The sequence below is a fragment of the Lontra canadensis genome, unplaced genomic scaffold (assembly GCF_010015895.1).
Source record: "Lontra canadensis isolate GAN:19392208 unplaced genomic scaffold, GSC_riverotter_1.0 scaffold94, whole genome shotgun sequence".
Classification (NCBI taxonomy): domain Eukaryota; kingdom Metazoa; phylum Chordata; class Mammalia; order Carnivora; family Mustelidae; genus Lontra; species Lontra canadensis.
The window spans coordinates 3,946,031-3,973,809 of record NW_022631088.1 but is presented as its reverse complement, the minus strand read 5'-3'; the positions used below and the strand labels follow the sequence as shown (position 1 = coordinate 3,973,809).

Genomic DNA, 27,779 nt, shown 5'->3' with positions numbered 1-27,779 from the left:
GGGTACTGCCTCCTGGAGTAGGATGTAGCCCTCCCACCAGCCAGCTGCAGTGCCAGATCGGGCACCCTTGCCAGCAATGCGGGAACACGCAGCCCACAGTCCAGTGCCTACACTGCCTTCCCATCTGAAGACCAACTAGCTCATTTTCTTCAGGGGGGAGGAGGTATTTCAGCTCTGGACAGTCCGGGAGTCACCCTTGCAGACAGCGTGGCACTGGCTGTCCGTGTGGTGCACAAGGTCCAGGCTGAGTCCTTGGGCTCTGCTTGGTGATCTCTTGCCCCAGGCACCCATGGCTTTACCTTTAACCATCTTCTGCTGCTGTTAAGTATTTAGCAGTTTTGGGTGCATGGGTAGAGCTAGCAGGGCTCTTGACTGAGTATCTTGGCTCACATTATTCAACAAGCATGGAGTCCTGGCTGTCTGCCACGTACTAGGTTATTCGTCAGTGAATAAAACCCCCATGACTGCCCAGGGAAAACCGGTGAGAAGGTGTACTAAATGCCGCATGGTAGTGGCTTCATATCGCTTTCATCAAGCACGACGGGCACTCTCATTTTCTCCCCTAGGAGATACAGATGTGTACAGAGAGATAGCTAGGTTTCTTTTTTTTGCATAGGGACAACCCTTCATTGGGTTCTCAGCATGAGGCTGGTACATGGAGACCTTTCTCAGGGGACTAGGGTCCTTCTGTTACATGGGTTCCATTGGCCTCAAAGGCCTGCTTGGTTCCACTGGAGGTGGAATCTGGTTTTGAGATTTGTGTCAGTATTGGTTTGGATATGGCACTTTTTGGGGTCCCTCTCTCTAGACTATGCCTACCCTGAGGCCTCACCTGTTGCTGGGAAGGAAGCCCTTTTAATGTTAGGAGTGGGTGTTTCCCTTAGACCCCAGGGCATGTGTCCGGCTCTTCCTTTGTCTTCCTTGGCAGTGTCTTAAGTCCTGTAGTGGAGGAGCAGGGCTCTGAAAGCTATCCCCAGGAGCTCAGGATGGGGGATGGAATGCCTGAAAACCACTAGTTACTGACTGCTTCCCACACACAGTCTATCACGTAACTTTAATGCCTCCACAGTCCTGCGAAGTGGGTACAGGCATTACTTTTGTTGTAAAGATGAGGAGGTAGGCTCACAGAGGTTGTGAAGTGCCAGAAATCACACAGCTGCCGGAATTCTACCCAGGTCTCTTTGGTTCTAAAACTCGTGCTTTCTGTTAGACCTGCCTTCCTGTAAGCAGAGCTCGAATATGTGGGATGAGAACATGTGTTGGAGTATCTCCGTATCAGCCCTGGGGCCGTCCGGCCAGAGGGGCTGTGTTCCCTTGCTGAGGCCACTCAAGGCTAGGGTGTGCAGCGGACAGTTCTGACTGCCCTCCACCTGGGTCTCCGCCCATCAGCAGCACCAGCTGATGGGTTGGTCTTCCTGATCCCACCTGGGGACCCTTGCATGCATAGTATTACTCAGCAGGAAGGGGGATGGCTGAGAATCTACTTTGGGTGGGGGGAGCTGGAAGCCAGGGAGTCCTTGTGTGCCTTGTACCGAAGCCCAGCAGGTAGACCAGATGTTCAGTCTGAGGATGCCAGAGGCATCTCTAAAGGCGCCTGTCCTTTAGAAGTCCCTCAGGGATTATTAACCTGTCAGCCTTCTCTGATTTCTACCCTGACTGCTAACCGGTCAGGTTATGAATGGTGGTTCCTCGTACTGTTACTTGCAGGCTCCCTGTTGGGTGTGCAGGCTGGGTCAGCGTGGGATGAGAGGGGCACTCTTGGCATTTTGCTTCTGCTGCTGCTGTCCTTCCAAGAAGCCTTTCTGAGGTGACATTCAGCCTTTCCGAGGTGACAGAATTGGGCTTCTCGTCCATAGAACATGGTCCTCCCGGGCCTGACCAAGTTCTACAAATCTAATTTACTTATCCACTTTGTCACTGTTCTGTCCCCAGCATGCAGCACAGTGCCTGGCTCCTGGCTTTTTATAAGGGTCTTTTGAATGAATAATGAATGCCAAGCCACTGTGCTTGTTGTTAATCCTGGGTACTTTTGAACTGTAGATTGGTCAAGGTCTCTTCCATTCTTCTGCCTCCTACTTGTTTTGATCAGCTGGATGGATAAATTTCTTCAAAGATTAGTATTTCTGAACCTCCATAGCTTCTAAAGCATGGAGACACATATTTACAGAAGATTTTGTCGTTCACTAGGATGTGAACTCTGTCATGGAGTCAGGCAGTCTACTGAGGGGAGAGCTTTCGGTGCAGAAAAGAGGGAGGGCCTGCGAAGCAGTAAACAGTGCGGTGCCTCCTGGATGAAAAAGAAGTTGTGTAGGAGAGCATGTGTGCTGACCTCCACCTCCACAGTCAGCGGAGGGAGTTGACACTTAGAAGACTGTCACCTGAGTTGAGGTGTGGTGTGGGGTTGAGGTTTGGTATGGAGTTACAGCGTTGGGAGTTACAGGCAAAGAATAGTCTGTTGTTATGCCTGGAATGACTGACTGCTGCCTTCTGCTTCCTTACTCTGTGCCTTCAGATGGATTTTGAGCAAGCAGCCTAGAGCCAAGGGTTAGGATCCGAAAAGAGGTATTCTCGGTATGTGGCCCTAAATCTCAGGCTAGAAATAATGGCCCCTGGTCTGGTTTTTTTTTCCATGACGACTCCCAGTAGATAGCAGGCATCTGACTATGATGTCTTGGGCCTGGTCTCTCCCCAGGCTGAGCTCAAACTCAGACACTGTCTTACGATACCCATATCCAGTGCCAAGCTCTTGCTGCCATTATTGTTGCCACCACCAGACTTGGGGTGACTTTGTACTCTTGGGGAAGGCTTCAGAAAATTCGAACAGTGACTCAGCTGTAAAACCCACAGGAACTGGCATAGAAGGGTGAAAGTGGAGAAAGTTAACAATCGGTCTAAAAATATTACTGCTGATTTGGTCTCCTGTACCCTCGGAGGTAGCTTTAATGAGCTGGAACCCTCTGCCAGGTCCTCTCCTCCCCGTGACTTCCCTGAGAGCTGAGCTGTCTGTCGCTGATGCCGATTCTTTCCAGCGTGTGAGTGGGGATGAGTGCCTCTGCTCCAGAAAGCGAACACTGCTTTTCTTAGTCACTTTTGGAAGACCCAAGTTACATACACTCGGCCACCAGAAGCTCAGACTTCTCCAGTCCCCAAGTTGTGGAGTTGAGGAATAGAGCACAGAGGTCAGGGCCTTGGCCCCCGCTGAAGGGTGGCTATGGAATTCTCCCATACTTTCCATCCCCCAAGCCATCTGGGTTAATACTCGACCTCTGGCCTTGGTGAAGCTCTGTGGCCTGTGATGGGAAGTGGACTTCGAGATAAGTTCCTGGCCTGCGACCTGAGTGACCTGTCACTTCCACTGGATTTAAGTTGTGTAGCTTAAAGAGCGTGTCTTTCCAAAAAATGTGCTTCCTGTGTCAAGTGAGAAAGAGGGGAGCCTGTCAGTCATCGGCTGTTTGGCTCCTTCCCTCCTGATTCTCAGCTGGTAAAAATCAACGCTGGCCGCCCAGCAGCCTTGCACCGAGGGAAGGTCGGTCTCCTGGCCTGAGCTGGGAGCGAGTCCGGTTCCATCTCTTGAAATGAGGTGCCTTCTTCCCCAGAAGCTTTTCCTTTGACCTGTGGTTATTGACAGAACTGCCTGGCCAGGCCCTGTGCGAGCTGACTACAGGACAGGTCCCTCCAGGGCGTCTGACCACCGGTGACGGTTTCCAGAAACCTGGCTCCTTCCGTGGGTTGAAGGAAATGCCAGAACATCTGGAAGATCCTGTGCCTGTTCGTACAAGATTGTCTTGTCTTCCCTGCATCTTCTAGTCAGACTCCACATCCTTAGCCCCTTCCACTGTAATATTTGCAAGAAACTGCACGGAGGGGCTGATGTGACCCAGCTGTGTTAATCTTGGGGCCTTCTGATCTTAGGTTGCCGGATGGCCTTGTCATCTCTGGAGCTATCAGTTTAAGCCCCTCGCCCTTGTTCTTGTGTGCGGTTGGGACCGTGGTCAGTGAAGCACTCTGTTCTGTTCTTCCAGACTGGCATATGGAAGTGTCTACCAGTGGCTGCGAGGGTCCCAGCAGAGGGCAGGGAGGTGCCTTTGCTGTCCTGCCTTCCTCGAGTAGAGTAACTGTCTTCTACCCGTACCTGTATATGTTTACTTCTCTTGGAAGAAAGTATTTGAAACCACTGGAAGGAGTACTGTCACAGATTGGCTGTGGCAAGTAACTGCTTCTGTCAGCCTCTGTTTTGGTGATGGGCTGGGATGAACTAAAATTTTTTTCCCTACTTCTGTGTTGCCTCCATGTCAATATTGTGTCCTTAAGCTGAATAACTTTTCTAGAAAGGGTGTAGACCGAGCACACCAGCTCTAAGGGAGGGAGGTCTCCAGCCTTCCCGGACTCTTGAGCAGATGCGGGTCACCTGCTCTCTGCCAGGTGTGAGCTAATTACCCTTGGGGGGTGGGCATGCTGGTTGAGAAGGCAGAACTTTGTCCGCATGTGCCTGCAAATATTCATACACGTTCCTGAGGTTTTAAAAAGCTTGTTTAAGGGGTGCCTGGGTGGCTCAGTGGGTTAAGCCTCTGCCTTCGGCTCGGGTCATGATCTCAGGGTCCTGGGATCGAGCCCCGCATCGGGCTCTCTGCTCAGCAGGGAGCCTGCTTCTCCCTCTCTCTCTGCCTGCCTCTCTGCCTACTTGTGATCTCTGTCTGTCAAATAAATAAATAAAATATTAAAAAAAAAAGCTTGTTTAAAAGAAGATTATTTCTTCTTATAGGCTAAGGCTTGAAAGGTACTTAATTATCACCCCCCCACACCGCCCCCACTGGGGAATCTAGGCCCTATTTCTTGTGCTTGATTCTCCTTTTTGGGCTAGATCCAGTTACCTTGCAAGAGGCAGAGAAAGTCCAATGGGAATTGACTAGTTTTCCTTCATGTCATTAAAAAAAAAAACTTCGGGAATAATTTCAGATTTACTAAAGTCTTAAAGTTACACAAGGAATACTTGTATTTCTTTTATCCGGATTCTCTTGTTGTTGGCATTTACCTTTATCACTTGCGTGTTCTCTTTCTCTGTCTCTATATAAGTTCTTCCTGACCCATTAAGAACAGAGATGTTCTTATATAACAGAGACGTTCTCAATTCCGGTCAATGCAAAGTTGCTACAACACTTTCATTAAGCTGTTGTTCGTAGTCCGGTTTTGTCATGTGACCCGGTAGTGTCCTTCCTGGCACTTCTCCTTGTCTCTTAACCGGTGTCTGCTTCAAGCAGTAGGCTCTAGCTCCCTTTGTTTTTGCCCAGCATGAGCTTACAAAGTCTTCCAGCTGTCCCAAATATTTTTCACGACATTCAGCTTGCTCTAGTCAACATTTTTCCCGAAACTGTTACCACAGTCTGTATCAGTCTTGTGTATTCTTTGCTCCCGGTTATTGTCAACTCCCTCTCTCCTCCCTACTCCCCACTGCACACCCCACTAATGTTTTCAGAGACCAGATTCTTTGGGAAATGTCCTATATAGCCACCATGCTTTTGTTAGTTTAGGTATTAGTTGCCATTATGCTGTAAGAGCTGTGTTTAACCTATAGTCTTTAAGTCAAGGGAAATGACATGAAATGCTTTTGGGGTGTGGTGAGGGGTACTGATGAGAAGCTTGATGGAGCAAGCCTCAGGTTTTTCTAGATTAGTGCTTCTCAAACTTTAATATGCACGCAATCCTCCTGGGGATCTTGTTCAAAATGCAGGTTCTGAATTAGTAGGTCTGGAGTGGGGCCCACGATGCATTTTTAGTGAGTTCCTAAAGTGGCAAGGCCCTAGAGAAGTTTCAAGGCCTGGATGATTTAGATCCCAAGGCACTGACCTTTGGTAGGTGCGAGAGCTTTGTCAGTAGTTGATGGTCTTAAAGGAATTTGGATAAAAGGTGTCGAGAACATGAAGACAAAAAGATGTAAAGTCCTGGGTATTAAACAAAAAAAGGTAGCTGGTGAATGGTGCATTACTAAAGATCGAGCTCAGAATCAGAAGGAGCTGGGGCCCGTCCTGTCACTCACCAGCTGTTACTTCGCCCAACAGTTGACCTTTGAGCCTTGGGTTCTCTTTTGTTCAGACGGGGTACTAGTACTCACTGCTTCGGATTTAGTGAAGATTACTTTCCTAAAGTGCTTCTGACAGAGCATCTGGCACATGCTCTGTGTGCAGGAAGTGGAAGTTGCTATTAGTGGATGGTAGGAGCTTGGTTAAACCTGGTCCAAATTGTAGAACAGATGATTGACCGTGAACCATGGACGCTTAAGGAAGTGAGTTCATTAGTGGCCAGCATGGGTTGTCATGCCATTTTCTTTTTAGACAGGCCTATTATCACATTGAGAGGAGTGCCGTAGACATAATTCTTAGCTTTGACACAGGAATTTGACAGAGTCTCAAGTTATCTTTGCAGGCATGGTAAAAAAAAAAAAAAAAAAAAAAATGCGTGTTAGCTGAGGTGGATGGATTTGTGGCTGGAGAACAGAAATACCAACATGGTAGTGAACAGAAGCTGAGGTGAATGAGAAGAGTGGTCGCAGGGGCACCCATTTTGCTTTTTGACTCTTCCAAATAACATGTTTTTAAGAAACCTTGGGTGAAGACAGTTACTATAGCCCATCTTTATCGTCCTTGACGTCCCCAGACACAAACCCTTTGGGCCAGCCACCTTCTCTTGAGCTTTTTTCTGCTGCTTTATGCTGTTTCCCTTGACAACTCCTGGGGCTCCCTACAGTACTGTACCTTTTTCTAGGATTGATACACAGTCCTGTCTTGTCTTTCCCTGGGGAATGCTCCCTCCGACTTGTGCATTTGCTGGGGGCTTCTCCTCCCCAGTGCTGCTTTGTCAAGTGAGAGAGAGCGTTCTTCCGGGCCTCATCGACCACTTACTTCAGCCATTCCTTTTGTTGTTCCTTCCAGTCTCCCCGTTCTTTCCTTCTTTGAGGGTTTCAGGGTTCGTTTGCTTGTTTGTTTTAACCCCAGGCCCAGTTATCACCATGGATCCCTTTAATATCCTTTTGGATGAGCTGTCCAGCTTCTCAGGCTCCACACATTCCATGTCAGCCCATGGCTGGTCATTGTCCTTCATCTTGCCATCCTCAAAGCTCAGTGTTCACCATCCCAGCCCCTCCCGTTTCTTCTGTCTGCCCCTTCATCCCTCTTGCAGCTGTCAGCACACTGAAATGGCTGGCTTGCGTCTGCATCCACTGTGCTGACCTGCGTCTGTCCTTCACCTGCACCGTGTGACCCGTCCTTCGCCTCCCCTGCAGCTCTTGTCCCAGTTCCTCCTTCACAGCCCTGTATGTCCTGTGTGGAGAGAGTGGCCCGTCGAGCGTAGACACAGTCTCTCAGCTGCGTCCCGGGTGCAGGGGGCTGTCCTGTCAGCCACCTCTGCTCCTCCCCTCGTACCGTCCCCGTGAAGTCTGTGTGCCCAAACTTGGTTTTCGAAGCTGTGTAAGATGTGGTTGCTCCCTTGTTACTCAACGCCTACACTTACTTCTGTAGCATGTGGGGGATATGTGGCCTCCGGGGCGCTGGGACCAGGTTCAGGCCGGTGGGGACGAGCTGCTGTTCTCCCAAATCTTTTATGGCAGGCTTTGCAGCACCAGGAAGGAGCTCCAGTAAGTTGGCAACCCACTGCCTTCTCAGGGCATGAGCTCGGGGGGTTGGATTTTGCGCTTCAGGGACGCAGGTCCTTGTCAGGAGTGTTTGAGAAGTTTGACAAGGGTTATTTCTGGTGGATGTCAGAATCCAGCGTTGAGAGACACGTTAAACAGCTATGGGCTGTGCTTAGGAATGGCTTTCAAAGGCCTTAGTTTATCACTTTGGTGTTTTTTTTTTTTTTTAAAGATTTTATTTATTTATTTGTCAGATAGAAATCACAAGCAGGCAGAGAGGCAGGCAGAGAGAGAGGAGGAAGCAGGCTCCCTGCCGAGCAGAGAGCCCGATATGGGGCTCGATCCCAGGACCCTGAGATCATGACCTGAGCTGAAGGCAGAGGCCTCAACCCACTGAGCCACCCAGGCGCCCCTATCACTTTGTTTTTTAAGAAAACTTTCTTTTAACTAACAGACTCCTTGCTGTAGCTGGTGCAGTTCCCGCCCCCCACGCCCCGCCACGTGTCTGATCGGCAGAATGAGGTTGGCCGAGTGCATTCCGTGGTGGCTGCCATGTGGAGGGACTGAAATGCTCTTCCATGTGGTAGGAATGGAGAGTGGCACCTCTGCTTGGGACTGGGCTGTTTTCTGGTGAATCCAGGATATATTTACCAGCATCTCACACACACACACACACACACACACACACACATCCACAGTATCCCCTGTGCTTGGAAAGTTGAAGATCCGCCCACCTTATCTCCATTTTCGGGCTGCAGGAGAGTGGGCTGGTCTCCCCTGGCACACGCATTCTGTCGTGAATGGCGTGTGTGCATGCGGCCCTGAAAGTGTGCTTTCACTTGGCCTGTGTCTCAGAAGAGGCTTCTGCCTGTCGCCTGGGATGCAGCACAGCCCGCATCTGGCATTCAACTCTGGCCACCTGTGTGTCACTCGGTGACCTGGGGTGGGGAGCTGGGCACGGCCACCAATTAATAAGCCTCTGCAAACACACACACACACGTGCACTTGCACATACAGACACAGATGCACATAAACACACACACGGACTCTGCACACGGACACAGATGTGCGCATACACACTGAAGCATGCACCTACCCACACAGATGTGTGTGTGCGCACAACCCACCCACCCACACACACACATAGACACACACAGTGGTGCACACATGCTTACCCCTCACACACACAGACGTGCACGCAGACACAGACACACATGACTTTGGTTTCACCTCACAGCCGTTTTGAGGTGGACATTTTCCTCTGTCTTTAGATGGAAACAGTATCAGATGAACGCTTCTTCCTCAGCTTCATACCACCATGCTCCATGGCAAAGCCCTTTTATTCTTTATTCTCGTGGGTAAAAGACATGTTTTCCTTTGGATTCCTTATGTCTTCAAGACCGAGGGTGGAAAGATGTGTCCCCTTCTTCCACTTTACCTCCCTCACCTCTTCTTGCTTTGGTTCACTCTTTCTTGATGTTTGGTAGTTAAGTATTTATTGTGTGCTGGGCACTGCTCTGCTGAGCACTTCCCATCTGCTATCTTAATTGTTGAACCCTCCTGACAAAGCTATGAAATAGTTGATATTCCACTCAGGATGTTCTGAGAAAATGGGGACTCCATGAGCTTCACCGAGCACACAGCCACGGAGAGGCAGTGTTGGACCTAGGGTTCCAGCCCTGGTTTGTCTTAAGCCAGACTGGGCTTACACTCACTGTCCTTCTGCTCCCATCCTCGGTGTCTGAAATTCGGGGGTGAATAGGGGAGAGAGTGTACAGGCGAGAACTTTGCACGAGGGAGCTTTGCAGAAGAGATGGTGTGCTCCTGTTGAACCAGACTTGTGGGGCGTGACATGAAATTCTGTAATGTAGCTAGATACTGTTAGAAAGGTGGGAATTCTTCGAATAAACACATTGGCAGGCAGTAAGGAAGGAGTGTGGTTTGGGTTTCCTAGCTGTGCTGAGGGGGTCTCCTACGGCAGCAAGACGTGTGTATCCAGCATTAATAGCAGCTGTGACCAGGGTTCCTGCCAGCACAGTTTCCCAAATACTGGCACTGACCCTTAAGCCTGGGTGGCGGGGAGCACGTCTGCTGCTGCTGCAGCAAGAACTCTGGTCTTCAGAAAGCCGTCCTGGAGCTGCCTCTGACGGGGCCATGGCCGGTGTTGGGACGTCATTCTGCTCATCGCACTCTCCCGTGGGTCTGTCGTGCTTCTGCGGTGGTGCCTTTGTGTATCTTCTCAGGCGGCTGTGGGGAAAAAGGGAAGGACTGCTGTTTGGGAGGAAAACTAAGAGGTCACGAGATGTCTTTATTTTTTGTCTTCCTAGTACTGAGCATGCTCCATAACCCACTCGGCAACGTCCTGGGGAAACCCCCCTTGAGCTTCCTGCCTCTGGACCCCCTTGGATCTGACTTGGTGGACAAGTTCCCAGCACCGTCAGTTAGAGGATCCCGCCTGGACACCCGGCCCATCTTGGACTCCCGTTCTAGCAGTCCCTCTGACTCAGACACCAGTGGCTTCAGTTCTGGATCAGATCATCTCTCAGATTTGATTGTACGTAGCTTGTCAGGGAGTGAGGGGGGCAGGGCCAGTGAGCCTGTGTGGGAAGCGCGTCTACCAGAGTGCCGGCGGGAGGCGGAATGACGGAATCCGAGGAGGCCCCGGGGAACGTGCTGAGAACCTTCCTCCTCCACGGAGGAGACGATGCCGTGTACACTCACTGAGCGGTACATTTCAGGACCCAAGCAGTGGACTCTCCTCCTACAAGAGGAGAAATAGTTTTGAGAAATAGTTCATTTCAAAAGTGGATACGGGAGTCCTGCACTGTTGTCTTTCTTGACCGGCTTGGTGGTTTTCTTTAGCCTGGAAACAGTATGTTTACATACCTTGACGTGTATTCTCTCCGATTTCTAAGTGAAGATTTTACAAATCACACGTTAGTAATTATCAGAGCCAGGATTTTAATCCAGATCAGACTTACTGGAGCTCCTCTGTTCTCGCTGACCCGTGTCACCTCTCCGGGTGAGGCCGTGACGAATCTGTGAACTGTTGCTTCAGGGTTAATTCAGCCCCTTGTCCGCAGCTGTGTGTGACGGGAGCAGCACCTGCGCTGAGGAGAACTGGCGGGTGGGTTAGAATAGACAAGGGATGGGGGTGGGGGAAGTACATACATGGGAATGGCAGGGAGACATCATCCTCAAATCAAATACAATTTCAGGTGCCTTCTGCACCCGACTTCCTCTGCTGCCACTCCCCCTCACCAGCTCACTCCTAGTGCATACGATGGCTGCTCTTCCTACCCTCTTCTCTGCTTCCAGGACTGGTAGCGCTGGACGTAGTTACTTTCCCATCCATCCTGTGACCTTTGAGCACCTGCCTGGTCCCCTGTCAGCCTGTCCTAGAATACGAAAGCTGGCATTGGTGTTCCAGTGCCTGTTGGTTTTATCCATTTAGGCCATGTTTCCAGAACAGCAACCAGAAGCAGGTCCCTTTGATTGTCTGGGCTGTAGTTGACTCCCCTGTAAAATGGGGTTAGATGCTTCTGGTTCTGCCTGTGCTGATTCAGATGGGGCTCAGTCTTGGAAATTTACCACGTAACTACCTTCAATATTTGGGGATTTTGTTGAAAGAACTCTCTCAGATACCCAACCCCAAGGGTTATTTGATGAAGGGTTGTGGGCAGACAGCACACGGCAGAGGGAAATACAGGCAGTATTTGAATTTCTAGGAAACATTCTGAGCAATTAGTTTGTGTTTTTTTTTTTTATAATGTATCATTTTTACCCACTTAAGTTAGTAAAATGTAGAGCCCTGACACAAGCTTATAGTGGAACCCACAATCTCATACATTTCTGACAGAAAGCAGAACCTCCTAGAAAGCATTTTGTCATTTTGCCTCTAGGAATTGGACCCAAAAAAAGCTACACAAAGCAAGAAACTATACCTTAAAATTTGTATTTATAATCCTGAAAACTTGGAATGCATCTAAATTTAAACAGTAGGGGAATAGGTTAGTGAAATGTAGCTTGTTCCCTAAATAGATGATCATAAATTAATTAACAATGATTGTGAAGACTGCCTGGGAATATGAAAAAAAAGTGGAAAAAAGGATTTGTTTAAATTTTAGTATAAGGACAACTAATAAAAAATGCATAGGAAGAAAATGCATAAGAGAAAATACCAGAGCTAAATGGTATAATTTCTATATAGATTATTACTTTTATAACAAAACTGTCCTTTAAAAACTTGTATCTTCCTTTTTCCTCCCCTAGTCAAGTCTTCGTATTTCCCCTCCCCTGCCCTTCCTGTCTCTGACGGGTGGTGGTCCCAGAGACCCTTTAAAGATGGGGGTTGCGTCCCGGATGGACCAAGAGCAAGCTGCTCTCGCTGCCGTCAGCCCGTCCCCAACCAGTGCATCCAAGAGATGGCCAGGGGCTTCTGTGTGGCCATCCTGGGACCTCCTGGAAGCTCCCAAAGACCCCTTCAGCATCGAGAGAGAGGCCAGGCTGCACCGGCAAGCAGCAGGTGAGTGTGGCCCTGGCCATGCCTGGGGCCTCATTCTGGGCACACCGAGTAAGTGACCTTAGTTCACAGACTGCTGAACTGTCTCTGGTCCATTCCGTGGAGTAAGCGCTAATGGGACCAACTCCAGAACTTCTCTGAGGCCGAGCAGAGAGGAAAGAGGCTGTGCCCATATGGGGTTGGACCCACCTCTCTGTTGTGCTCTCCCATGGAGACTGGCTGTGTACCGGTGTTGCTTTGGTTCTTTCACGGGTGGGTGCATTCAGGAGAAACCCTGGAAGCGATGTCCAGGATTGTGTCTATCTCTCCTCTTTCTAATTCAGAGATGGGTCAGACACAACCCATGCTGGAGCTTTCTTCCCTGAGGCTTTCTGACTGGTCTCCTCAGGGATGTACTGTGGGGTAGGTGGTCCTTGGGTCAGCCTCTAAGGTAAGGGATGTCCTGGTTTCTCGGGAACATTTAGGTTTTATCACTACATTCTCTTAAACACGTATGGAATCTGTCTCTCATCTTATTACCAGTACTTGGAAGTTAAGGAGTCTTGGTAAGTTGTTTACCAAAGCTTTAGGGAGATGCACGGACCACTCTCCTAAGGTTCTGGAGTTGAAGTCCGAGTGAATATTCAGTGTGTCCATCCGTTTGTTTCTGTAGGCTTCAGTTTGTCCATTTTTCCCATCACAGAGCCGGACCTGATCTCGTTCTCCCTTGCTGTTTCTGCCACCCTGTTCGCTTAATGGTTTTGGCAACCCATGTTTGTACTAGTGCCATTGTTTGCCTATGAAATGACATTACCTTGCTTTTGGATGAGACCATTATATTGATTTATGTTTTTGTTTGCAAAATATTGCTGATGGTACCCAAGTTCTTGGCGTAGCAACACATCGGGCCTGTGCCTTTTAAGGAATGAGCTTCCATGTCATTGTCCTGGATGGACGTGATGGTTGGCTTCGTTGGCTGTCTGCCCTAGGGCTGAGGGACTAAAATGGGCAAGGGCTAGCCAGTCCCTACTGATCTGGAAAGGAACAGACTGAGACGGGCTAAAGGCCAAGCTGGTCGCCAAGAACAGAGAGGCCTCTAGAAGTTTTCAGAACAGGCCAACCAGAAGATGGTTTCTACTCTGTACAGCAAGAAGGGTTCCTTAACGAGCTGTTTGAGACAGAGAAATGTCACAGTGGGTTTAGACAGACTTGCATTTGGTATAAATAGGAAGTGGGGTGTTTGGGGGAAAAAATCTATTATCTCACAGCATTGGCATCAAGGACGGCCCAGTGTCTGTTCAGGTGCCGTGAAGCTCGCTCTGGCAGTGATAGGACATGGTTCTGAGGTGGGGAACAATGGAGATATTCTCATCTTGTTGGGCTGCTCCTGCCAGTTTTTACTGGCTGTGTCCTGACTTCTGTGACTGAGTTCAGAGTGAAGACTGGGAAACAGTAGCGTATGTTCTTCATTCAAACATCCGGGGAGAAGGCCAGTTTGGATCAGTAAGCATATAGGACATTGTAAACAGAATTGCTTTGTTGACTTTAGAGTAATTAGAAACTAGTATTGTAAGCCATGACTAGATTAAACAGCTTTGTGGTTAGCTTAATCAGTCACGTGTTTGAAAATCGCTTGGGTTGTGATCATTTTCGCCCTACACATCTGCTTTGCTCTTCCTCTGTGTTCTAGTGGCAACAGAATTAGTGATTTAGAGTTGTCATACCAGGCTGACTGGTTTGATGAGTTTTAAGGTTTCTTGCCTTTCAGAATACTCATGGATGTCCTCCCAGGCAGCCAGGCTGGGACCGTGGCCTGTCTTGTTCTTCCTGGATAAGTTCATCCCAGGAAAGAGCAGTGACTTTGTTGATCCTCTGACCCATTTCTCTCTTTGTTGTCATCAAAGCTGTGAATGAAGCCACCTGTACCTGGAGTGGCCAGCTTCCTCCCCGGAACTACAAGAACCCCATCTACTCTTGCAAGGTGTTCCTAGGAGGGGTTCCTTGGGATATTACGGAAGGTGAGCCGCCTCTGAAACCCGCTGCTTTGAGCATTGAAGGTGGGCCTTGTCTCAAGAACATTAAATTTGGACTTGAGGCCAGGGCTGAAGTGGGGCCCGAGCTCAGGGTATCAGCAGTAAGTGAGGGAAGGGGTGCATTTTGTAGACCATGTATTGCTTCTGTGTCTGGTGCTTACACTTGTCACTGGAGACCCAGGGTCAATTCTGAGTTGTTTGTAAGGGAGACAAGTCTGAGAGAAGAGCACTGGTGGTCCTGTGCTGCGCTGTCCCAGGGTGGGGGGGGTATCAGTTTCTGCCATTCTTTTCCATCTTCTTGCAGCTGGATTGGTTAACACCTTCCGTGTTTTTGGCTCTCTGAGTGTGGAGTGGCCTGGTAAGGATGGCAAGCACCCCCGGTGTCCTCCCAAAGGTAATATGCCTAAAGGTAATACAGACATGGTAGGAGCTTTTTTTTTTCCCTCCCTAGTACGCAGTTGCACTGAGGGATGCTGGGCTGGCCCAGCTGCATGCTGGTAACATGGTTTGGGCACTCCAGGGCACAGAACGTTCAGCTGTTGGCACTCCTCTCCAACCCAGCACACGCCCTCTGCTTCCTTGAGCTCACGTCCCATCTGTCCACACTTACTTACACTGTAGTGGGGGCTGCCTGTGCGTCTTGCTGTGGGCAACTTCCTGGTGCACATCCCTCCAAACCTGAACCCCAGCAGCTACTTTCCTCTCTGACTGAGGCGTCCGAAGAGCTTTCCTGTGCCTGCCTTTCTTCCCCAGTTACATTGTTGCCTGACCTAATTCTGAGATCCCTTTGGAGTTGGCAAGAATGAGGACCAAGCATCTGATTCCTTACTGGTCTGAAACGAGATCCCCTCCCTGTAGAAAGGTGCTATTTTCACTCTGCCCCGTCTCCACCGAAAGTGTTCAGATGAACCGAACCAGTGCTCTAACTAGGCTTTTAAAGCAATACTTCTTTGCCCCGGCAGACTGGCCACAGACCTGTCATCCTTCCTGCCCCAGGCCAGCCTGGCTCTGCTAACTGGAACGTGTTGTGTGTTCTGGGATGAAGAGCCATATCGTTATGATGAGATCCTGTGTCCCACCTTGTCCTTTCCCTCCCTTGGGTGGGAGACAGTGTGCTTCTCCCTCCCTTGGCCCAGCCACCCGACCTGGCAAGTGCTTCTATTCAGAAAGACATTCCGGGAGTAGGACAGACATGTATCTTACACACGAGGCCAATTCTTTTGTAAGAAACCCCCTCCTACAAAACCAAGGCTGAGGAGTAACCACCCCAGGGTTGTTAATGCTGTTCCTCCTTTCATTGGAAATAGGGTATGTGTATCTGGTCTTCGAACTAGAGAAGTCCGTCCGGGCCTTGCTTCAGGCTTGCTCTCATGACCCCCTGAGCCCAGACGGTCTGAGCGAATATTATTTTAAGATGTCCAGCCGAAGGATGCGCTGCAAGGAGGTGAGTCGGCACGATGTCCTCTCTGGGCTGGGTGCTTGGCGTGTGAGGCAGTGGATTTCATGGGGCAGGCGACCACACGGACTGTGGGAGAGCATTCCTCCCGTGCTACAGTAAGGACAACAAAATACTCTGTTATAGTAGAAAAGCAACCAACCTCTGGGCCTTACTGGCCGACATGTGTGTGCTCCTGCCTGTAGTGATCAGACGATGTCCCAGCCCTTTTTGCAGCCAACATCTCTGTCCCAAATAAAATGAAATAGAAAATAGCAGCTTTCTGTACTTGGAATTAACTGCTAATCTATAGCTGTTTCTCCCTAGTCCTGCCCTCAGGCTGTGCCTCCTGACCTCCCAGTCCGTGGTGGGTGAACTTCTTAGCCCACATTATCCATGGAGAACCTCTCGGCCAATGGTCAAAAGAAGTTTTGTGCTCAGATCAGTGTTGTCGTTTTAAAAAACTGGTTCCAGAAAACATCACTTCTGTGATACTGGACTAGATATCTAATATATCTGAACCTTCATTTCCTCATTTATAAAATGGGACATGCAATGGCTATTGTAGTAAAAAAACGAGCAGTTGCCAGGGTTGCTGGAGGAGGGAGGGAGGAAGGCATAGGTGGAGCACTGGGGGTTTATAGCTCCCTGGGACCACTCTGGCTGACACACCAGTGGAGGGATCCTGTCATCACACTTTTGTCAGATCTCCCAGAATGTGCAGCAGGCACCGAGATTAAGCCCTAAGGTAAAGCATGGACTTCAGGGCTGATGCCGTATTGGCGCAGGTTCCCTGACCATGGGGCAGGCTGTTCAGAGCGGGGGAGCTGTGTGTGCATCGGAGCAGGGGCAATGTGGGTGCTCTGCTCCCAGCTCACTTTCTCTGTGGATGGGAAACTGCTCTAGGAAGTAAAGTCAGTTAAAATTTGTAGGGTGAAGGGGGAAAAACACTGTTGAGCTGGTCACGTTGGATTTAAAATACAATAATCCAAGTAACAAGCCTGGCTCTTTATAGCTGTTTCCTCATGTTAATTCACACTCTTAGTGGCACAGTAAGCTGGTCTTGGGGGCTGCCGTTTCTTGCTGTGTGGGGCTCGTGCAGCTCCCCAACCTTGTTACACTCCAGGACTTGGTTAACCTGCTCCATCATCCCTGTCCCCTGCTTTCATGGTGAGGGGCTGCCATGGCCGTCCTACAGGCCCCTGGCCTGGCTCAGTGCCCCTGCTGGCCCCTCCCTATCTCTTGTCCCCACCTCTTCACCTTGCAGTTGGTCTATGATGTGTTAACTCGAGGCTGTCCGGGTTCTTCTCCCTCTCAGACTTTCCTCTCCTGTGTCCCCTCCCCGCCACCAGGGCAGTCAGTACTGGACTCTCTTCTCTTCTTTCCCTGTCACTTCAGTCACTCACTCCTGTGGCTCTGCTCCACTCTCTTCTCCAGCCTATGTCCTCCTTGAGCCCCACCTTCCTGTGGGGTCCTTCTTGGGGATGTCCTGTAATCCTAGATTCTTGCACCCAGTGTAAGAGAATGCTTGGAAAGCTTGCTGGCCCTTGGGATGTAGGCCAAGACGTGATACTTCTCCCCATGAGGGTGGAAAAAGCAACATGGGATTTTTCATCTTCCCCTGAAATGAGCTTTCCCTGGTAACTGGCGTCAGGTGGCTCTTCCCAGGGTCTTCTCGGCCTGGACTCCCTCAGCCCCAACTCTTCAGTCTCCCACCAGGGAGGTGGTCCGACTTGTGCGGCCTCCTCTGTCAAAGAATCTTCTTGGTCTTGGCCTGTTCTGTGCCCAGTGTCCCCTGGACCTTCAGGTCCTCCCAGCTGTAGCTTCTGTCTCCGATCTCTTCCCGTTTTGAGACTTTCTGGTGTTGTCATTGTTGGATCTTCACAAACCAACTTTCCAAAAACACCAGTCATCTGTCAGCGCATTTCCTCATGGGGTACTCTGCCTGCCGTGCCAGATTTTGTTCTAGGCTCAGGGGACTCATGGGGCAAAGGACACAGCTCCTGCTGTACCGTGACGCTGCCCTGTGAGCTGTCCACCTGGCCTGTCTCCAGTCACTCCCACTGCCCCTGGCACAGGCCTGCTCGCGCACACATTGGGCCAGTGACCGTCACCTAGTGGGGCCTTGAGCGTCCCCACCCTCTGTCCTTCCAGCTCGTCTCCTTCAGTCTCTGAGTCTTTCCTGCGCCAAGGACGTCGTGCTCTCAGTGGCTCAGTGGTCCTCTGCTGGAACCACAGCCCAGTGCTTGCTCTCCAGGATGAGCGGCTGCTGTTCCACTTGTTTTCCCCACTTGGGACACATAGACTGCGTGAAACCCAGCTGTGGTTGGGGTGAGGTGGCTGCTGAGCACCTGTGTACCTGGGACTGGGCAGTATACCCGCACCCCCGCTGCCGGGCACGTCCCTCGCGGCACTACAGCCTGTCTCTCTCTGGCTCCCTGCCAGGGCTCACACACCTCTGGGTGGTTTCCAGGTGCAGGTGATCCCCTGGGTCTTGGCTGACAGCAACTTTGTCCGGAGCCCGTCTCAGAGACTCGACCCCAGCAGGACGGTGTTTGTCGGTGCTCTGCATGGGATGCTCAATGCCGAGGCCCTGGCAGCCATCCTGAACGACCTATTTGGTGGAGTGGTGTACGCTGGGATTGACACAGATAAGCACAAGTATCCCATTGGTAAGTGTCCCACTTCTGTGGGAAAGCTTGGTGGCCCCTGGGACCTTGCTAGACCGAGATTGTAATAACTTCCCACGGGAGCGGAGAGGGAGGCCGGACCCAGGTCTGCAGGTCAGCATCCACCAGCAGCGCAGCAGCATTTTCTAGATAAGCCGTCGGTACTGCTCCTTGCACCCTCCACTCTCCCACCGCCGCCCACGAAAGGGGAGAAAGTGGTAGGAGATCACAGGAGGTGACAAGGAGACCGGAACTTTGTTTGGAAGCTCAGAGTTCATAGCCAAACCAGTTTGCATCAGCAACAACAATTCATTAAAAGGCCGGGACCTCCCTGAAAGTGCCTGTTTTTCAAATTAAGAGTTCTTGAAAAGTGGTCTTGTCTCTAGGGTCAGAGACCAGATCAGGTTGAAGGACAACGCCGGGTGACTCGGGCAGCAGAGTGTACTCATGGCCTATGCTGTCCTCACTGAGGGAAGGAAGTCTGTGGCCCTCACTGCTGGGTGTTTGGTCAGCCCCCTGAGAAAGGAGGTTCATTCCTCAGCCATAGCAGAATAATCTTGGTGGTGGGGTTTGGAGGTAGAGCAGGGCCTGAACTGTGTGATCAAGGCAGGGCTAACCCGTCTCCCCAGGTGCTTACTCTGCCTGCCCACCCTGAGTCTGGTAGGGAAGGAGTTCGGTGTGCTCGTCAGGGCTGCACTGCAGGCTGGGAACAGGGACCGGAGAGGCTTCAGGGCAGAGGCAGCGTTGGGCAGGAGGAGTCTTCTTCTGGCTTCTCTGCTGCATCTCCGGAGGGCCTCCAGGCCAGGAGGGGTTTGCCTGCTGCCGGCCCTTCGGAAGGGTGTTCTCTCTGCGTCTTGGTTCCCAGTGTGGACCCTGCCTGTGCATCTGTGTGCACCCCACGAGTCTCTGCCTGCCCCCATCTCCGTCAGCAGATCCTTCCTGGTTCCTGAGTGGTCTGTGCCCCCGCGGTCCACGGAACTACACCGTTTAATAAATGGGGTTGCTGAATGCTTGAAATATGCCTAGTGCCACACGTTCAAATGATAATATTTGGGATATATTTGGTGTAATTAATTATATTATAAAAATTAATTCCACCACTTTCTTTTCGCTTCAGTGTGGCTACTCGAAGACATAAAATTACATAAGTGTCTTATATATGTCTGTCTGACAGCCCTAGAGCCAGGGTTTCCTGAGTGTTGACAAGTAGCATTTGGGAGAATTTGGCTAGAAGGTAGGTTTGTTCTCTTGTTCTTAGGGTCTGGCCGTGTGACTTTCAATAACCAACGCAGTTACCTGAAAGCAGTCAGTGCTGCTTTTGTGGAGATCAAAACCACCAAGTTCACCAAGAAGGCGAGTATGCTGGTCTCTACCCTTACTCTGGGTCTTCACTACCCAGGGCAGGCCTGGGCCTGGAGCCGGTCCCTGCTGGGGGTGTGCAGGGAGTGGGCCACGTGAGGCCGGGGTTGGGCGTGGCCAGGCGGTGGCAGGCTCCACGGGGGAGGGGAGCTGGGACCGTGAAGCCTCTTCAGCTTGGGAGGGGTCTCCGCTCACTGGCGGTTTGACTGGTGTTGCTTGGGCAGCCTTGCTTCCCATTCTCCAACCTGACGTGTATCCTCTGAACACACCTTTTGCCGGGGGATGGATTGCTGGCACTGATGTGTCCAGAAACCCGTGCAGAACGCGGTGATGGGTGTTGGAGCCTGCCAGCCTGGCCTTGTGTGTGCGCATCTGTCCTCGATGGACTCTGTTTGTACTCTGCCCATAATTCTCCCCTTTAAAATGAGACCTCCTGCACTCCCGTGTATACCCCAGTAACGTCCCCTCTCTCCTGGCCTATCTGGCCTCCTGGCGAGAAGAGTGCTCATTCTCTTGTTTTCGCATTGCGTAGGTTCAGATTGACCCCTACCTAGAGGATTCTCTGTGTCATATCTGCAGTTCTCAGCCTGGTCCTTTCTTCTGTCGAGATCAGGTGAGTCCCCAGGATACTTGAAATGTCTAGGAAGTCCCTGCCCTCAATTAAAAATTGTCATGCCGCGTTTGTCCCTAGAAGGTTGGTGCTCTTGGGGTTGTCTACGAAAGCATGAAGGAGGCAGCAGTCATGTTCCCTGATGGTCAGACCAGGGAAACAAGTCCTTGGGAAACTTTGTTGAGTCTTGATACACTGCCCTTCCCCTTGCTGGTGGCATGATGTCTTTGCAGATGAAAGGAACCTGGGTGGGTATGGTTAGTAGCACCTGTGAGCCAGGCACAGTAGTTTTGTTTTTTTTTAAAGGTTTATTTATTTATTTGTCAGAGAGAGAGAGAGAGAGAACACACAAGCAGGGGGAGCAGCAGGGCAGAGGGGGAAGCAGGCTCCCCACCGAGCAAGGAGCCACACTCAGGACTCGATCCCAGGGCTCTGGGATCACACCCAGGTGTCCCTGGGCACAGTAGTTCGAATCGGGCCTTTCTCCACTGGTCATCCCCTCCTTGAGGACCCCTTCTTCACTTGTGAGCCTCCAGACTCCAGATATTTGCACCTGGTTTCTCTCCACAATTGTCAGAAGTGGGGAGCTTTCTGTTGAATGTTCCTGGAGGGCAGGGAGGAGGGCTCTGGGTGTGTTTGGGCAGTGTTTCCAAGGGGTGTCCATGCGGCTGGCCTGTCCCATACTGGGACGAGGGTTCAGGGAGGTTTGGGGAGGGCCTATTCAGCCGCTAGTGGTCAGCCATGCTTGGTTTTTCTGCAGTGTTGCTGACTGCGGAGGGCCAGAGGCTCAGGCAGGGAAGAGTTAAACTGGAGGCTCCATGGGGGGGTGTGAGAAAATTCAGGTTATTAGGTAAAGCCCAGAACACGGATCTCTCTGATGAGCCTCTTCTAGCAGACTCCTGCATGTCCCTGTTGTTCACAGATGACCCCATGCTTGGGTAATGGTTCAAAGGCTGGTGGGTTGGCTGAGGTGGCACGGCTAGCTGGAGGTAGGACCGGGACTGTGGTGCACACCCCACTTCCTCTTCTCAGTGCAGCATGCCTAGCATTGGGACGGGAGCAGCTGTCTTTGAATGTTCTCCCAAATTAGCAGCCATATGATGTAGCTGCTCTGTAGGAGGTGATCAGGGCAGGGGCCCTGACAAGCAGCCCGGTGGTAGGAGGGAGTGCGGGGAGCCGGCCCCATCTCTGTACATGGTAGGAGCCCAGCACGTTTGCTTGAGGTGGGCACTTAGTGGGTTTGCTGCGGTTAGTCAGGCCTCTGTCGGGTCGGGGGAAGGTGGGGAGAATGTTCCCCGAGACCATACCTTCTAACTGCATGGAGGCCGCCAGGAATCCCTGCTCCCTCTCTAGCAGAGCAGGTGGGCAGCTCCTGCAGCCTCCCCCACCCACCGCTGGTGCTGACAGCGCAGCTTCTCTCCTCCTTCTCCCCCAACCAGGTGTGCTTCAAGTACTTCTGCCGGAGCTGCTGGCACTGGCGGCACAGCATGGAGGGCCTGCGCCACCACAGCCCCCTGATGCGGAACCAGAAGAACCGAGATGCCAGCTAGAGGGGCTGGCCGTGCCCGGTGGCCTGTGGCGCCCAAGGCTGGCAGGTCAGGCAGCTGCCTGCACCATCCTGCCCCTGGCGACCAGGGAGCTGGCTTCCCAAGGACAAGGGAAAATCATAGTCACCTTTGCACTTGCTGAATCTGTCTTTGTTTCTGCACTAATTAACGCACAATGAGTTCTGTCGGGTTTTGTTTTCAGGGGGTGCGCTAGGGCAAGGACCTCTGGCTCACCCTCCAAGCGACTCTGTAGTTTTCCCAGATTTTAGTTCCTCATTTTGCCGATGAAAAGCAAAAAAGAACTACGTGTCCGGAAGGTATTGACACGATGCCTACATCTAGGTTTATTTATTAAAAGCGCTTTTTTACATTCCTTGCAATACTGATGGTGGTGATACGCAGGTCTCGGTTTCATTCTTGCAGTTGCCATACAGTGCCTTTCCATTTATTTAACCCCCACCTGAACGGCATAAACTGAGTGTTCAGCTGGTGTTTTTTACTGTAAACAACAAGGAGACTTTGCTCTTCATTTAAACCAAAATCATATTTCATATTTTACGCTCGAGGGTTTTTACCGGTTCCTTTTTACACTCCTTAAAACAGTTTTTAAGTCGTTTGGAACAAGAGATTTTTTTTTTCTTTCCTGGCAGCTTTTAACATTATAGCAAATTTGTGTCTGGGGGACTGCTGGTCACTGTTTCTCACAGTTGCAAATCAAGGCATTTGCAACCAAGAATAAAATTTTTTTTTCGGATTTGAAACTGGACCGGATAAGCGGTATTTGAGCGGCTGCTGTGTATAGTTTTAAATGGTTTATGGCACCTTCTTAAGTTGCACTTACGTGGGGGGGAGGGTTGATAGAAGTTTTTAATCACAAAGTCACAGGACTTTTTTCTTTTGTAACTGAGCTAAAAAAAAAAAGGGCTGCTTTTCGGTGGGGGCAGATGAAGGCTCACAGGAGCCCTTTCTCTCAGAGGGGACAAGTACCCTTCCCTTATTTCTTTCATTTGAGAAGTGTATGAAGCAACAGTTGCAGTCACTGAAATGCTACTGGAATTTGAAAACTTGACTTTTTCTTTCTTCTTTAAAAAAACAAAACAAAACAAAACAAAAAACCTACTTGCCCCTCTTTGGGAAGCTGTGTGCCAAAGAACCAGTGTCATAACCCCCCTCCCTCCTGCTGAGCTGCCGTTGCATTGTTGCATATCCCAGCTACTCTGTGGGTTTCGTGAAGCTGTGTGTGAAGTCTCTACCTCATTGTAGCATATGCAGGCAAGACTGCACTCTCCTACAGATGTGTGGAGTAAGCTGTGGTGTAGTTTTTTTGGCACATAATAAACACGTTGCAGCAGAGTTCTCGTTCAGTCTCTGTGTCTGCGGTGCGGGAGCCAGGGGGCCGGGGTCATAAGACTGCAGAGAAAAAATTTGTGTTTCTTTGGATTTTCTGTGATGGGATTCCAGCCCAGGTTGATGGTGGGGCCATGGGGAGACCTGCCCCTGCAAGTACTTCTTGGTCACTTCCGTGGTCAAATGCATCTCGGAGACGCCTCTCTGGTGGGTGGGTAGCTTTGATCCAAGCATAAAAAGCCCTTATGCTTAGACTTCTCAAAGCCCCAGACCCAGCTTGGAGAAACTGGAGGCACAGCTCCTCAGGCCACTTGTTCTCAAGCTCTCCCAAGCCTTCTGGGAAGGCTTTCCATCATCTTGGACTCCCCTGTGCTGACCCAGTTCCTCTCTGAGAAGGAGAAATGCACTTGCTGGTATTCTTCAGAGAGCCCTGTTACTCTGGACTCTGTCATAGGCTCCCAGGATCTGTGAGCGGGTCTGCTGATGATCTTTCCAGGTAGGCTGTGCCTGGGCCCAGCGCCTGCACTGATCATTTGGATGCCAGTTTAGTCCGAGTTAGAGGGAACCTAGCACAACGAATCATCATTCTGGTGAGAGGTACAAGAACTCACTGTTGGAGGGCGTGGGGGAGTCCTCCAGCCAAGAAAGAGAGCCCTCCTCTTTCCCTCGGGGCCTGACTGGTAGCTGCTTGACAGAAGTTTGTTGGTAAAGTCAGTTCCTGCAGCTCCCTCAGAGGACTGTGATCGTCCCTTTTGGTCTCTGCTTTTTCTCCTTTTCCTACAGTGACATCTTTCCTCCCCTCTGTCCCCGTCTTGTCCAGAGCCACTTTCAGGTAGAGGGCTTCCTGTTCTCCGGCCTTCCATTCCCAATCAGTTCAAAGTCAGACGGCACTAGCCAAGGTGACCAGGAGTGAGTTGAGGGATGAGGGAGGCTCAGCCCCGTGGCCCTTAACTCCAGCAACCTGGCCAGCCAGCCTTTCCTGAAGTCAGCAGGGGGGCTGGGACTTGCTTCAGCAGATTTGGGAAGGGGGGCCGGAGCAGAGCTGGAGGGCGGGGGCAGGGTATGCCAGGGGTGGTCTGCTCCGGTGGGCTTCAGAAGGGCCTGGCTTGGGGATGGGAGCGTCAGCAACAGCCTGAAGACCGTGCTCACCGGGAGTGCCTCCGTGGTTGGGAGCGCTGCAGGCGAACCTGGTCCTCTGCATCCACGTTTGAGATCTTGCTTTATGGGGGGCCCTGGGGACTCACTAAGCAAAACGGCCCTTCCCGTCTTGGAGCTCACCCTCAGTGGAGAAACAAAGACAAGTCACCATGACAAGCAGCTTAAAAAGGATGATGATGCTAAAAAAGGACCAAAGGAGGAGAAGCCCCTCTGATAATGTGACGCTTGAGCAAAGACTTGGAAGAAACGGGATCAGCCTCTCAAAGTGGCACCCCTCTCGCAGACTAGAAAGGGCAAGTCCCTGAGGCTGAGGGTCCTGGGCGGGGCACCATCCCTACCTCCTTACCTTTACACGCTCCCGCATCGCCGTCCCAGGGACGCTAAAGCCTCCCTCCGTCTCAGGCGTGTGCAGAAGATCTGCACACCTTCTAGTCTACGGAACATAAAACGATCCTGTTGGAGAACCAAGGAGCAGAAGACGCGGGCGGACAGAGCCTTAGGAACGGAGTGAGCGGCAGCCGCGCCCACGGGGCGGCGGGCCAGGAGCTTGCCCCGCCCACCAGATTGCTGCGGGCCGCCTGCACTTCCGCCCCGCTGAGCCGGGGGTCGCTGTGGAGCACCCGAGACAGCTCTGAGTGTCCCGGGTTAGCCGGAAGCGCCTTTCTGGCCGCGCTTTATAGGCCTCGCTTGTGCTTCCTGTTGCCTCTTTTACTATACCCGCCATCATGGTAGGTATCTTGGCCCGAGGCCCCGGTCCGCTACAATCGTCCTCCATCCGCTGCTTTCCGCGGCCCCCAGCCCTCGAGGAGGGGCGCGGGGCCTCGCCAGCCCTCAGCTTCCGCGGGTCGCTGGTCTCCGCGCTGAGCCCCGCGTTCCGGCGATGCCCGGCCGGCCCTCCTCCCGTCCCGGGCTCAGCCCCAGCCCGCGGACCCCGCCGCCGCCGTCGGAGGGCTGTCCTGGCTTGCGGGTGACGCTGTGCTCTCCCACCCGCAGGGCCGCGTCCGCACCAAAACCGTGAAGAAGGCGGCCCGGGTCATCATCGAGAAGTACTACACGCGCCTGGGCAACGACTTCCACACCAACAAGCGCGTGTGCGAGGAGATCGCCATCATCCCCAGCAAGAAGCTCCGCAACAAGATCGCAGGGTGAGCCGGCGGGCCCGGCGGAGAGGGGCGCGCGGCGGGCTTCCTTGCGGGCGGTCGTGTGGCTCGGAGGTTTGCGCGTGCTGTCCGGGGCGCCGGCCCTCGTCCGTGCGGCGGCCGCGGCTCACGCGGCTGCCGGGCGTGTGTCCCGCAGCTACGTCACGCACCTGATGAAGCGCATTCAGAGGGGCCCGGTGAGGGGCATCTCCATCAAGCTGCAGGAGGAGGAGCGAGAACGGAGGGACAACTACGTGCCCGAGGTGAGCTCGCGGGGTCCGCCTCCGGCCATTCTGGGGGGGTCCCCTACCCGCCGTCCCCCCGCCGCCAGTGTGGGTGCCCCAGAATCCGCTGCCCGTGGGATAGCCCCGCTCGGCCCCGCCGGCGCTCTTGCCGCAGAGCCCCTGGTGCTGCGCCTGTCGTGGTTTGCCGGAGCCTAGCACTCCCGGGCCGCTGGCCGCCGCCTGAGGTCTTCTGCAGACTGGGCGCCAGCGAGGGCCTTACAGGGGGCAGCGGGAGAGGGCAGCCCGGGACCTGGAGCCCTTCAGCAGGCTGCTCACCGTGGGGGCTGCTGGGCATCCCCCTTCCATCTCTGGTTGAACAGTCTTGGACAGGGAGAGACGATCCTCTGATCTTTGGGGGCCTGCCCTGTTCTTTATAGGTCTCGGCCCTGGATCAGGAGATCATTGAAGTGGATCCTGACACTAAGGAAATGTTGAAACTCTTGGTAAGTGCTGGCGGGTTCCTGCAGGAGGGCTTTGTCCCTGGTGGAGGACATCGCTAGCTTTCTCCTCTTGCAGCCACACGAGGAGCTGCCGTCGTCCTCCGTCTCCTCCGTCGTCCCCATCCAGGGAGGCACATCGTCTTACCTGCCTTTCCTCCCCGAGGAGGTGGTGGTGACTCAAAGATGAGGGAGCGGCAGGGTTGGGGATTCCGTCTACACTGCTAACCACTGGACAGCTGCCTCCATAACGGGGTCAGCTGGTTACGGAAGGGGGAGATGGCCCTCCACAGGAAGAGAGTCCCCAAAGCTGGTGGCTGTTCCCCCGTGACTTCCAGGACGCTCTCCCTTCTGTTTGCTTCCGGCCTCTGTGGCTGTCCTCTCCTTCTTCGTGCTGTCCGTCCCGGTCGTCACTCCGTGCGTGTGTGCTGACCCCTCCAGAGACCTGAGCCCTGCTTTCTCTGCTTCCCAGATGCTTGAGCTGTCTTCATGGGGCCTCTCTGGCTCTGCACAGCTTGGTGACGGTAGCCTGTCACACAGTACAGTGTGACTTGAAGCAGCTTCGTTTTTTCTTTATGATCATGAAATGTTTAAGACGCTCAGAAAGGGAGTGGACAAAATGACCTGCAGTATAGCTGGAGTCTGCTGTGGGGCATTTTCTCCAGAAATAATCACTGTCCTCAATGCAGCATTACTGTCAACCGTGAAACTGGTTTTTGAGGATAAACTGGGAGGGATATTAAGTTCCAGGTATGTGGCCGGCTCTTAACAGTTGCATTAGTGATGTTTCCTACTTGTGTCCAGCCTGGAGAGGAAAGGACATGGAAAGTGGCCTAGAGCAGTGATTCTCAAAGCAAATGATTTTGACCTTCAGGGCATTTGGTAATGTCTGAACATGTTTGGTAGTCAGAGCTGGGAAATGCGAGCAGACATTACTGGATAGAGGCCAGGATGCTGTTAGAAATCCTACAGGGTACAGGACCGCACCCTTATGTCTGGGTGTTGGGGTGCATGTACCTTCAGATCTCAGGTAGGCTCCCTTGTGAGTTAATTGCTCTGGGGCAGGGAGAAGGCCCCTGTTGGGATTCTGCGGGGTCCCACCAACCTGACCCCAAGCTAGTGGAGGGTGACCGGCATGGCCTGGCGGTGCTCATACAACATTCAACATAGATCTTACCGGTATAGCCACACTGAACCTGTTCTGTTTTTCCAGGACTTTGGCAGCCTGTCCAACCTGCAGGTCACTCAGCCTACAGTCGGGATGAATTTCAAAACACCACGTGGAGCCGTTTGAATCTTTCTGCTGTGCTGTAATATCATCAATAAACCTTGGACAACAACCTTGCCTGTGTCCTGTGTGGGTTGGGTGCCACTAGTGCTAAGGGCAGGAGTTCTTTCCCGAGGGAGAAATCCTGAAGAGCACTCTGCAGTGGTCGTATCTGTAAGTGGCCTCTGGGCAGTGCCCATACAGACGTGTTGGAGAGCTCAGCCACCCTGCCTAGTCCTGGCAGGCCCTGAGCACTAACCTTGTCTGCAGGTGGAAGTCAGGAGATGCTTTCCTCCTTGCCCTGCATGCCCTGGGTGTTTGATCCTCTGCCTCTCCCACATATACTCAATCTGGGCTAATGAACCTGTC

At 52.0% G+C, this 27,779-nt stretch overlaps 2 protein-coding genes across 9 annotated transcripts in view; both read left to right on the top strand.

Moving 5' to 3' along the window:
- Positions 1–23,131, top strand: part of CPEB1 (cytoplasmic polyadenylation element binding protein 1) — a 92,950-nt gene extending 69,819 nt beyond the window's left edge. For 7 of the 8 annotated variants that reach the window (XM_032836832.1, XM_032836838.1, XM_032836836.1 and 4 more), the window contains 9 exons: positions 9,952–10,178; positions 11,897–12,149; positions 14,030–14,143; positions 14,463–14,567; positions 15,466–15,602; positions 18,067–18,265; positions 19,521–19,615; positions 20,154–20,234; positions 21,671–23,131. In XM_032836832.1, the coding sequence (XP_032692723.1) occupies positions 9,952–10,178; positions 11,897–12,149; positions 14,030–14,143; positions 14,463–14,567; positions 15,466–15,602; positions 18,067–18,265; positions 19,521–19,615; positions 20,154–20,234; positions 21,671–21,781 (1,322 nt within the window). In that variant the 3' untranslated portion in view covers positions 21,782–23,131. The remainder of the gene's footprint in view (positions 1–9,951; positions 10,179–11,896; positions 12,150–14,029; positions 14,144–14,462; positions 14,568–15,465; positions 15,603–18,066; positions 18,266–19,520; positions 19,616–20,153; positions 20,235–21,670) is intronic. The other variant, XM_032836833.1, reaches the window with a different exon arrangement.
- A 1,775-nt stretch (positions 23,132–24,906) lies between these two features.
- Positions 24,907–27,484, top strand: RPS17 (ribosomal protein S17). Its single transcript, XM_032836911.1, has 5 exons — positions 24,907–25,011; positions 25,277–25,428; positions 25,580–25,685; positions 26,084–26,149; positions 27,357–27,484. The coding sequence occupies exons 1-5, from the start codon at positions 25,009–25,011 to the stop codon at positions 27,435–27,437; spliced, it is 408 nt and encodes a 135-aa protein (XP_032692802.1). The 5' UTR covers positions 24,907–25,008; the 3' UTR covers positions 27,438–27,484.
- The last annotated feature ends 295 nt before the right edge of the window (positions 27,485–27,779 follow it).

Excerpts from the sequence above, each read along its gene's own strand:
- RPS17 (XM_032836911.1), top strand. Across the intron at positions 25,686-26,083 it reads GGGACAACTACGTGCCCGAG|GTCTCGGCCCTGGATCAGGA; the intron begins GTGAGCTCGCGG and ends TGTTCTTTATAG. Across the intron at positions 26,150-27,356 it reads AGGAAATGTTGAAACTCTTG|GACTTTGGCAGCCTGTCCAA; the intron begins GTAAGTGCTGGC and ends CTGTTTTTCCAG.